This window comes from Periophthalmus magnuspinnatus, chromosome 22, assembly GCF_009829125.3.
Source record: "Periophthalmus magnuspinnatus isolate fPerMag1 chromosome 22, fPerMag1.2.pri, whole genome shotgun sequence".
Classification (NCBI taxonomy): domain Eukaryota; kingdom Metazoa; phylum Chordata; class Actinopteri; order Gobiiformes; family Gobiidae; genus Periophthalmus; species Periophthalmus magnuspinnatus.
The window spans coordinates 4,353,249-4,365,496 of record NC_047147.1 but is presented as its reverse complement, the minus strand read 5'-3'; the positions used below and the strand labels follow the sequence as shown (position 1 = coordinate 4,365,496).

General features: G+C 40.8%; 1 protein-coding gene across 7 annotated transcripts in view; it reads right to left on the bottom strand.

Moving 5' to 3' along the window:
* larp1b (La ribonucleoprotein 1B) overlaps positions 1–12,248 on the bottom strand; it is a 40,971-nt gene that overhangs the window by 16,027 nt on the left and 12,696 nt on the right. The window contains exons 4-11 of one of the 7 annotated variants that reach the window (XM_055231184.1): positions 11,538–11,760; positions 8,162–8,311; positions 7,042–7,161; positions 6,135–6,294; positions 5,148–5,292; positions 2,747–2,918; positions 1,243–1,409; positions 305–376 (exon numbers count right to left, since the gene is read on the bottom strand). In XM_055231184.1, coding sequence (XP_055087159.1) covers positions 305–376; positions 1,243–1,409; positions 2,747–2,918; positions 5,148–5,292; positions 6,135–6,294; positions 7,042–7,161; positions 8,162–8,311; positions 11,538–11,760 — 1,209 coding nt within the window. Of the gene's footprint in view, positions 1–304; positions 377–1,242; positions 1,410–2,746; positions 2,919–5,147; positions 5,293–6,134; positions 6,295–7,041; positions 7,162–8,161; positions 8,312–11,217; positions 11,289–11,426; positions 11,476–11,537; positions 11,761–12,248 lie in introns of those variants that run through there. The other 6 variants (XM_055231187.1, XM_055231188.1, XM_033988142.2 and 3 more) reach the window with 6 other exon arrangements.

Sequence of the window (12,248 nt, the reverse complement as noted above, 5' to 3'; positions counted from 1 at the left end):
GTTTTTCAATAGAAAGTGAAATGGAGCAAGAGTCGATAGAGCCAGAGGTGCGCCCATGATCACTTCCTGTTTGGAATGTGGCAGCTAGCAGGTTAGCTATGTCCATTTATAGACAGAGTCTATGGTCTTTCCACACACAGACACTTTAAGGTAAGGCAAAATGTTTATTATATTAATGAGCATTAAATCCAGGTGTTTTCTTCATTCGGCCAGTGAGCTTCTGTTCTGGTCATGTGAGTGTTCTGGTCATGTGAGTGTTCTGGTCATGTGAGTGTTCTGGTCATGTGACACTGTGATACTCAACTGTAGACAGGACACAGTCAAACTGAAGGGAGGGAGGAGGAGGAGAAGAGGAGACAGGGCAGACATCATCGGGCTGTGGTCAGGAGTGGAGGAGACGAGATAATGGATGGAGAGAGATGGAGAGAAAGAAGAGAGAGAGAAAGAGGAGAGAGGACATTGAGAGGGAGAAAGGCGAGAGCGAGATGAGGAGGAGATTGAGAGAAAGAGGAGAGGGAGAGATGGGGAGAAAAGAGAGGGAGAAAGAGACACAGAGAGGAGAGAGGGATAGAAAAAGAAAGGAGAAAGAGGAAGACAAGAGAGACCAAGGTGGACAGACAGAAAAGAGAGAGGGAAAATGGAGGAGAGAGAAAGAGAGAGAGACAGGAGACAGACACACAGAAGAGAGAAGGGATAGAAAAAGAAAGGACAGAGGAAGTGAGAGAAATGAGATGAAAAAATGGAAATTAATGATGGAAGAATGAGGATGGAGGCTTAGTCAAATATAAAGAACAAAACGTCAGTCATGCAGGACTCAACACACAAACCCTGTATATTTAGGCTCATCTCAAATAGAAAACACACTGTTCCACCTTGTGATGTCATCATGTGGTAATACAGGAAGTGCTCCACTGTATTTTAAACTCCACACACCTTCACTAAAATCGTTTGGATGATTTCAGCCCTGGAATATCCAGTCTCTACTGAACTAAAGGTAAAAGGAGCTGTTAACTTGAAAATTACCACCTCATGACATCACAAGGTGAAACAGAGCATTTTGAGCTTTGTAGATGTAACAGACTAATAACAAAGTGTTACTCAAACATGTGTGAATGAAACAAAACACAACTCCTGGTCTGTTTTTCAGGAGGTAACAGCATTAGAACATGACTTATTGGACCTTTAAGTTCATTGTAGTTTCTTACAGAGCTCAGAATATTTCTCTTCGTTGTGAGGCTGTACCTTGTTTTTTCCAGGGTAGTGTCTGTGGCGTTTCTCGACCTTGGTCCAAGCCTCAGGGTCGGGTTTGGGGACTTCTTCGGGTTTCCCCTCCGGCTCCGCTCCGTTGGCCTCCGAGGCCGGGTTGGGCTTTGGAGAGTCCAGGGGTGTCTCAGTCGAAGGCGATGAGGCTGAAGAAGCAAAGCACATAGTTTTTGGTTTCTAAAAAAAAAATTTGTATGTAATAGTGAGTCTCCATACTCCACAAATATTAAAAATAAGTTAAAGAGGAGGCATTTTACTTCTATGGGGTATTAACTCATTTAGATCATCATCCTTTTATTGTTTTGAAAATGCTATAATCGCCCAAAACAACATGTTTAAGAAGTTTCACTTTGATTTTTGATGCTCTGAGTCCCCCCTCCTTTTGGTCTCTGTTCTAAGTCCCTCACATTTCAGAGCACTATCACAATCAGCTGTGTCCCCCTAATGAAACTACTGCACATCACATCAGGTTTGTCAAGTTGCTGTGTACAGTTTTGTATCATGTTTTTGTACGTTTATGGAAAATTGTCATGTGGGAGCACGGATGACATAGGCTTGTGGGCGGAGCCTTGTACAGGCTCGTACTGCTAACTATAAGGAGGGTTTCAATAGGGCCCGAAAGGGATCGCTAGATTGCTCAAACATGCACGGATGAAACCTTGTCATGTTTTTGATGAGGAACAACATGAGAAAAATATACAAAAAATACCCTCAATTTGTTCAGTTACACTAGTGAATATAGATTCTGTACTGTAATATAAACCTGGACCACTGAAGAATTAGAAACAGAACATTTTTTGGAAAAGAACTGCACTGGCCTGGTTTTCAAAGTAAAGTCCTTCTGTCGCCATGTTTGGGAAGGTATTAAAATGACAGTGTTCACGATGGAACAGCACTTTTCCACCTCATAACAGACTTAACCTGATGCAAACGTGACAAATGGATATCTAAACATGGGCAATACTGTGTAAGATTATGCAAGAAACTGCTCTGAAAATCAAACCTTGTGTAACTTTTACACTGTATTACAATAGAAGCTTCTGAACCAAATGCCTTGTTTTGTCAGACCGGTTCAGAAGCAGGAAAACACACTGACTATGATCCTTTCTCTGTTTTGACCATGTACATACTGTATATATAAATGGACATAGCTAACCTACTAGCCGCCGCATTCCAAATAGGAAATGATCATGGGTGTGCTTCTGGCTGTATTGACTCCATTTCACTTTCTCTGTAGCCCCTCTCTACATGATCCTGGGGTTTTTATTTTACTCTTGTGTCTGCAAATTGGTTGTGTAAAAGCCAAAGGCAGAGAAGTGAAGGACGACAGTCAGATGGACACAATAGTAAAATATAAACACCATTCATCATCATGTAGATCGGGGAGTCAATGGAGCAGGAAGCGCGCCCATGCTCACTTCCTACTTGGAATGTAGCAGTTAGCAGGTTAGCTACAAGTCAGAGTGTAGTCCCAGTTCCTGACCTGTGTTGGCTGTGATGCTTTGCCTGGGCACAAACTCTGGGCAGTGGATGAGTTGGGTGAAGTCCGTTCTGGGGGAGCCCACGACTGGCATTGCGATGGGCCAACGCTCCGGCTCTGTTTTACAGCGAACCTTATCCTCCACCAACTCTACCTCTGTGCTGCTCTTCAGCGCCTACAATACACAGGACAGGGAAGGTATGTCAAATGCGGTGACAAAAACAACCACAACCTACTACTGCTACTCCTGCTACTGCTACTGCTACTGCTACTACAACTACTACTACTACCACCACCATTTGTAAGTTTACTACTATTACTACTGAACAATATCCTATCCCCTGGGCCCCTCCTTTGGGCTGCACCTATCCCTTGAGCGCCATCTAGAGGCAATAATGACAAGGTTGACTCACCTGGTCTGGCATTGTCAGTTAATATTGTTGTCACTGTTAACACTGTTAATAATGTTGTCACTGTTAATATTGTTGTCACTGTTGTTACTGTTATTACTGTTGTCACTATTATTGTTACTGTTGTCACTATTACTATTGTTACTGTTACTATTGTTACTGTTGTCACTGTTACTATTGTTACTGTTGTCACTGTTACTATTGTTACTGTTGTCACTGTTACTAATGTTACTGTTGCCACTGTTACTATTGTTACTGTTGCCACTGTTACTATTGTCACTGTTGTTACTGTTGTCACTGCTGTTGTCACTGTTGTCACTGTGAACACTGCTGTCACTGTTAATATTGTTAATACTGTTGTCACTGTTAATATTGTTGTCACTGTTGTTACTGTTAATACTGTTGTCACTATTATTGTTACTGTTGTCACTATTACTATTGTTACTGTTGTCACTATTACTATTGTTACTGTTACTATTGTTACTGTTGTCACTGTTACTATTGTTACTGTTGTCACTGTTACTATTGTTACTGTTGCCACTGTTACTATTGTTACTGTTGCCACTGTTACTATTGTCACTGTTGTTACTGTTGTCACTGCTGTTGTCACTGTTAACACTGCTGTCACTGTTAATATTGTTAATACTGTTGTCACTGTTATTGTTGTTACAGTTGTCAGTTATTGTTGTTACAGTTGTCAGTTATTGTTGTCACTGTTGTCAGTTATTGTTGTCACGGTTATTGTCACTGTTGTTATTGTTGTCACTGTTGTCACTGTTAATGTTATCACTGTTGTTATTGTTACTGTTGCCACTGTTAAAACTGTTAACACTGTTGTCACTGTTGTTACTGATGTCAGTTACTGTTGTTATTGTTGTCACTGTTGTTACAGTTGTTATTGTTGTCGTCACTGTTGTTCCTGTTATTGTCACTGTTGTTATTGTTGTCACTGCTGTTCCTGTTATTGTTGTCACTGTTGTTATTGTTGTCACTGTTGTTCCTGTTATTGTTGTCACTATTATTGTCACTGTTGTTATTGTTGTCACTTTTGTTCCTGTTATTGTTGTCACTGTTGTTATTGTTGTCACTGTTATTGTCACTGTTGTTATTATTGTCACTGTTATTATTGTCACTGTTATTATTGTCACTGTTGTTATTGTTGTCACTGTTGTTCCTGTTATTGTTGTCACTGTTGTTATTGTTGTCACTGTTGTTATTGTTGTCACTGTTGTTATTGTTGTCACTGTTATTATTGTCACTGTTGTTATTGTTGTCACTGTTGTTATTGTTGTCACTGTCCTTATTTATGCAGTTTATAAAATACAGTGAGTTTATCCCTTTCATGTAATCATTCATGTTCATATTCATGTTGTCTTTGTCGCCTTATGTTTGGTTAATCCTAAACCGAAATAGTTTCACTGTCATTTACTCCAGTTGTTTTTTGTTTGTGTTTCCCTTAGATCCTCTCCTCCCAAAAGTCACAATCCACATTCATCTACAAGCCCTAACAAATATTTAAACTGGACAGTAGTAAGTTGCCACTGATACTATGATTACATTATTAACATTACAACTTATTCACTTGGATAAATGAGACATAGTTGTTTATTGTCATTATAACTGTTAATTGATCATATTGGTATTAATTATAGTGGAAGTATCAGCAGCAAAAGCAGAGGAGCAGAGTAGTTGTAGTAACTGCGTTACTTATAGTAGTAGGAGCAGTAGTAGCAGTGGCAGTAGTAGCAGTAGCAGGAGTAGTAAGCAGTAGTTGTATTAGTAGTAGTATTAGTAGTAGTAGTAGCAGTAGTAGTAGTAGTAGCAGTCTTAGCAGTAGTAGTAGGAGTAGTTAGCAGTAGTTGTATTAGTAGTAGTAGTAGCAATAGTAGTATTAGCAGTAGTAGTAGTAGTAGTAATAGTTGTAGCAGAAGTAGTATTAGCTGTAGTAGCCGCAGTATTAGCAGTAGTAGTAATAGTAGCTGTAGCTGCAGTACCTCCATTATGAGGTTGATGTCTGTGGTCAGGGCCTGGACTCGGTGGAAGCTGGCGATGAGAGAAATGGGCAGAAATCCCTGAGCATCCATTTTCCTCCTGAGGAAAAAGTCTCTCTCCAGATTATGAAGACTGAAGTAGTACTCACTGTGGGACAAATACAGTACTTTATATTAGTACAGGTTTCACATTATGTTGGAACTAGACAGAACTCTCATTATTGTAGATTTAAAAGCAGCTTCAGGATCTTTGAAGTAAATGGGTGAATGATTTTGAATGGGTTCACTTGGACACAGACAAAGCCCTGGCCAAAGCAGCGTGAAGTAACTGCTTCCAAACACTATATTTAGAAGTGGGTCTGCTCAAAGTGTGTTCATAATGACCTGTGTGAGAGGGAAGAGCGCCCTCTGCAGGTCAAGAAGAACAAACATTTTATTAGTGCAAAGTTGTTGTTTTTTATTTCCAAAACAAAAACATGCAAACATTGAGCAAATATGAAATCTACAAAATCAATACAGTCATATTTGTAATCCTGGTTTAGTTCACATGAATTCACTCACTGGTTTGGGCCCCGCTCAAGTCCTGTGTAGATTTGATGATTCCTGGTCCCAAGTTTGATGTGGAGATTGTGAAAGTGTCAATGCACCCAGAGACATGGTTTAGTCCCAGTTTAGCCCTGGTTCAGATCAGTGCTTGTTTAATCCTAGTTTTAGTCCCTGTTTAGTCTTATATTAGGCCTGGTTGAGTTCTGGTTTAGTCTTGTTTAAAAGATGGTTTAGTTCAGATTTAGACCTTGGTTACTCCCCCTTTAGCGCTTGTTTGGACTAGAATTTAGTCCTGGTTCTGACCAGAGTTTAGGTCCTGGTTTATCCCCAATAAGTCCTATTTTGGTCCCGACCCTGGTCCCGACCCTGGTCCCGACCCTGGTCCCGACCCTGGTCCCGACCCTGGTCCCGACCCTGGTCCAGGTTTAGTCCCGGTTTACTTACATCTGCCGTTTGATGTACTCCTTGAGCAGTTTCTCATCCACTGTGTACATCTGGACTTTGTTTCCGTCGTCATAGTAATAAACCATATTAGTCCCAAACTCTGAGGGGACTTGAACACTCGAACCGTCCGAAGAGTCCTGGAAACCGAACTCATATCGACCTGGAGAGAGACAACGCCATTAAAACGTGTCAAAGGTCTACATCTGCCACAGTACATGTTTCCAAATACTAATGCGTTTGTTATATAAAATATATATTATATTCCCTATTTGGAAAGAGTATCATAGCAGCCAAACAGCCAATTTGGAGCGAGGCTGTTGAAGGTAACACCCCTTCACGCCCACCCACTCAGGGAAAGAAGGCTCCGGATTGTAAATCAAAATATGAATATTAATAACAGACAACAGTGAAATAAACACCCCAGCATCATTTCGAGCGGGTTAATACGAACACTTAAAGACCAAAAAGATTAGTCTGAAAGCAGAAGAGAGGGGCCACAGTTTTTCAATAGAAAGTGAATTCAAGTTGATGAAGCCAGAAGGGTGCCCATGATCACTTCCTATTTGGAATGTGGCAGGTAGCCTATGTCCATATATATATATATATATATATATATATATATATATATATATATATATATATATATATATATATATATATATATATATATATATATATATATATATATATATATATATATATATATACACACATACATACATACAATCAAACTGTGGTACAAACTTAAAAACTTAGTATATGAGGTCATCAGGGGGTCATAAGAGTGTCGCAGATGTGGCCAAAAGGTATTTAAAACCAGATGTGATTGTGATAAATGTTTGTAATAACAGGTGAGTTGTTGGGTTTGTTCACACACACACACACACACACACTCTGATACTGGTACCTCTGCCGCGGCCCCGGCCCCTCCCTCGGCCTTTGCCTCGTCCTCGCAGTCCTCCTCTGACGCCATTTTCACTGCGCCCGCTCGAATCGTCTGCAAAATCACGAGGGTCTCTCCTCCAACCTACAACACAACAAAAAGAGAGTAAAAAACTAAATGAATCTCCAAATCTTAGAAATATCTGAAAATCTATAGAATGAGAGAGAAATATTGTAGACTGTGATGTCATAGTCCCAGATGGGGTCAAAACAAAGACTTCAGTCCTGAATACGATACAGGACCAGTCACAGTTTAGACATACTCCCTTAGTCTATGATTTTTGTTTATTTTTATAACTTTCTACATTTTGGCTTCCCCTTTTGCTTTGTCGAAAAATATTTAGTAAATTATCAGATTTTTATATAGCGCTTTTTCAAGGCTCAACAGCTTTACATCAAGGAACCACTCACCCATTCACACACACATTCATACACCAGTGTACACAAACACTGGGGGCACATTGGGGGGACCGTTAAGTCTCTTGCCCAAGGACACAACGACAGCATTCATCTGTAGGAGCTGGAATCGCACCACCTGACCATTCAACCAATGATGATTATGTCAAGAGCAAGATTTGAACCTTCTACCTTTGAATCAGAGGACAAACTCTCTACAAACTAAGACAATGTTGCCCCAGTAGTCATCTTTTTTTCTTTACTACATAATTGCATATATCTTTTGTTTGCAGAAAGTAGTAAAAATAAAGAAATAAAGTAGTGTTTCTAAAAGGTAAATTCACAAATGCTAAACCATTTCATTTCTATTAGTGAGTAAACCTATGATCTGTATTAAAGCATCTGCCCATAGCTGTGTTAAATATGATTGGCCGGTAGAATGTAGTGATGTCATGTGAAACACGGCAATCCATATTTTGGATAACTCTACTTCTGAATCAAAGTTGCAATCAAGGAAACAATGCTAATCCAGTCCCATGCAGATGATGTGAGCTGTTACACAGCGTTACACAGCGTTACACAGCGTTACACAGCGTTACACAGCGTTACACAGCGTTACACAGCGTTACACAGCGTTACACAAACATGCAGCACTGAGGGAGGTAATGGTGAAGCAGAGACAGACTTACTCCGGCTGCCATCATGCTGCCTGTTACTACTCGACGACAGTGGTGGCGTGCGATTGGGCGAGGCGGGGTCATGTGACTCATCAGCTGACTTGGCGCCCTCGTCCCAGGATGCCTCCTCCAGCGGCAGAGACACCCACTTACGTTTGTTTCCTATCGACGTTTGACACGAGAACAGCAGTGAGCAGAGAGCACCAGAGATTAGACAAAATGGACCCAGGAAATGTTCAGTATACATGGGTTTCAGAGGGTTTCAGAGGGCTTCAGGGCATTTTAGAGGGTATCAGAGGGTTTCAGAGGGGTTCAGAGGCTTTCAGAGAATTTCAGAGAGTTTCAGAGGTTTTAGAGGGGTTCACCTTGTTACCCACAAGGTGTTTCAGAGAGTTTCAGAGGGTTTCAGAAGTTTTCAGAGGTTTTCAAAAGGTTTCAGAAGGTTTCAGGGGGGTTCAGAGAGTTTCATAGAGTTTCAGGGGGGTTTCAGAGGGCTTCAGCGGGTTTCTGAGCGTTTCAGAGAGAAATGAGGACCGTTGCCATAATTTATCATTTAAATGAAACTATTGCATGTTTTTGAACGGTCAAAAATCCTCAACATGATGTCCATAACAGCAAAAAGGTCCTGTAACTGAGACCTAAGGCTGTTCAATATGAATTTTTTTGTCTTACTTAAATTAGTATAAACTAAGAATAGTTTTCAATTCTGATTTCTTGAACAAAAACTATACAAACTTTTAGCCTTTCTCATTAAACCGAAAATTGTCAGAGGAGCGGCTGTGGACCTCTCCTGAAGCTGATCGCTGACCTTAAACAGCTGAAGGTCTTGATTCTAATTTGAAAAACTGTCCAGCCCTACTGAAACCCATGGATAGTTGAAGAAAGCATTTAAAAATTGTATTTGAAAAGTAGAAACAGCAGAGTGTTGGATGTGTTGGGAAGGTTGAAGCCAAATTAGTTTTGGCTTTTGCATTGTTAATTTAAATGTTTGGAATTAATCATTGTACAAATCAACTCATTACTTATGGTGTATTATCAGCTCAATATGAAAATGTGTCTCTGGAAAGTTCAAAAGTGCCTTTACCAAACCAGAGGAATCAGAGGAAACCAGCCAGGCAAGAAGGACAGATGGAGACTCGGACTGGGGACCGTTTGTTTTTGTGAGGTTATGCAACTTTTCTGGTGTGCCACTTGATGTCTCCATGGAGATTATCATTTTGCCTGGAATATTCCACAGTGTAGCATTAAACTTGTCTATCTCCAAGAAGACAAGGAAGAAATGCCCCTAGACCGAGTTTAAAGACAAATCTGTGGAGACGCGACCCCGCTCACAGTCACAGTTTTTCTCAAGATATTTTCTAGCAATAAAAACATTGGTAATTGAATAAATGCAAGATGTAAATTTAATGCAATAGTGTATAACTTTTCAGGAAACTAAATAACATCTCCATGGGGACAAGCAGGTAGCAGATTCACCAGAAAAGTTACACAGTGCACCTATATTACGCAAAACTGACTCTTGGGAGTTTTAAACCATGTTCTAATCCTGCTCCCTCCTCAAAAACAGACCTGGAGTTGTGTTTTGTTTCATTCAAACATGTTTGAGTAACACTTTATTATTACACTGTCTAGATCTCTAAAGCTCAAAATGCTCTGTTCCACCTTGTGATGTCATGAAGTGGTAGTTTTCAAGTTAACAGCTCCTTTTACTTTTAGTTCAGTTTAGAGACTGGCAATTCCAGGGCTGAAATGATTCAAATGATTGTAGTGAAGGTGTGTGGAGTTTAAAAACACAGTGGCGTTTGAGAGAAGAACTCAGCCTAAATCTGCAGGGTTTGTGTGTTAAATGTGTGTGAATGAAACACAACTCCAGGTCTTTTTGTGACGAAGAAACATCATTAGAAAAGAGGTCAGAGGATAGACTCATATGGGCCTTTAAACCTTTAAGTGGGCCGCCCTGTTACTTATGTGGAGGTTTATGACAAATATAACACTGTATTTTACCTTTACTCTATGGAAATACAAAACACTGGTTACTGTGGTACTGCTTTGACTGGATCGTAGCATTCACATGCTACATGCTTTAAATTCAAAAGGAGCAGCTTCCTCAATCCTCAGAACAACTCAAAGCTCGTGTCTCATGCAGCGGACATTTTGACAAAGATCAAACGTGAACTGTAACTATGTTAGTAATGTCCCAATAAAACTTTCAATCTCAAGTCTGATACTGTGAAAAAGGCTTGATTTTGGAGAGCACATTTTCATTTTCTTGTGCTTCCGGCTCCACTTCACTTTACATTGAAAAACTGTGACCCCTCTCCCTGCAACTGCTGCTGTCAGACTGCTGCTGGTCTTAAATGTTCATATTAACCCGCTCTACATGATTCTGACGTTTTTTATTTCACTATTGTGTCCATCAATCAAGACATGAACATTGATAACAGACTAGCGGTGCAGGCGGGAAGTGGCGTTAACCTTCAACAACCTGGCTCTGGATTGGCTCTTTGCTTGCTAAGATACAACTGGGCTCCAAATTGGCCACTATAACTGCTCTAGCCTCGATGAGCTTCATTTGACTGGAGCAGAGCGCTGTGGGTGACATCACACTTAGTCCACTTCTTTACACAGTCTGTGGTTGCAACACTGGGCCTTTGCACCTGTCTGAACACAGACCTCTGAACCTGTCTGAAACAAAGGGACATCAACTCATTCTATTTAAAACACACATCTCTTTGTCAAAATGCAGACGCTCGTCAAACACAGATGCACATTAGTTTAGCTTCATTAGTTTAGCTTCATTAGTTTAACGTGTCAATGTCCTGTCATTGCCCGATCTGAAACACATTCCAATTTGAAACCCATTCTTTTCTCAGACTTTGAGCAAATGTTTATCAGTAAGACAGTTTTATCCCAAGAGTAAATCTGATCAAACGAATCTCACAAAGTCTGGTTACTATAGCAACCTCAGTGCTCGCGTATCTGGGCATGTGCCGTCTGAAAAACAGCGCCAAATCGGGTCAGACTCCAGGCCAGGCTCTGGCCTCTTACCTCTAACCTCTCTCTCTCACCTCCTCTCTTCTTTAGCGCATTGCTCTTTTCCGTCCCCGGTTTATCCTCTGCTTCTTTGGTTCCCCCCTCTGGCTCTCAGTCGCTCTGTCTCCTGTTCACTCTTCTTTCTCTTTCTCACCTACTCTCTTCTTTAGCGCTCTCCTCTTTTCCGTCCCCGGTTTGTCCTCTGCTTCTCCTCTCTGTCTCTCTCTCATTCTCTATCGCTCACCTCCTCTCTTCTTTAATGCGTTGCTCTTTTCCATCTCTCTGGCTCTCTCTGGCTCTCGCTTGCTCTCCCTTAGTCTCCCTTGTGCTCTCTCTGTCTCTCTCTCTTTCTCACCTCCTCTCTTCTTTAGCGCATTGCTCTTTTCCGTCCCCGGTTTGTCCTCTGGCTCTTTGGTTCCCGTGTCGGCCTGTACTTCCTGGTTCTCTTTGCTCTCTCCTCCGTCATGGCTGCTCTCAGACCTTCTGTCTGGTCTCTCTCTCCTCTTCTCCCTCTCTCCTCGCTCTCTACGAGACGGGTGAGGCTTCTTCCCGTTACTGGTGCTGTTCACAACGTTCTGCTGCAAAACAAAGGTTTAGATACAAGTTACTTAATTGCACTGTATTTATGTTAAAATCTTATTTGTATTTACTTAATGTACCATTACAATATTGTTACGTAAAATGCATGAGGCAGGTTTTGCTAAAATCCTTTTCACGCTGCGGCCCAGCTGGTTCTGCTTCATTCGCTGAGGATTTAGCCAAGTCGCGTTAAAATAAATCGATAGTTCAGTGCAGGCAGCGGGTCACAGGTCACAGATAATCTCAGAGAGCATGAGACCTTTGACCTTTACGACCATGAACATACTTCACCAGAGGAAGCTTCCGTGTTTAGAAAAGTAGGGATTTGTGTCTTGAAGCTAATGCTAGCTGAAATTAAAATGAATTATTGATGTTAAATTACTATCTAAATTATCGTGCATACAAAAGATATAGTTTTTTAAGATCTATTTTAGAGATTTTTTTTTTTTGCCAATGCCAATATTTACCTTTTAAAATCCACTGCAAG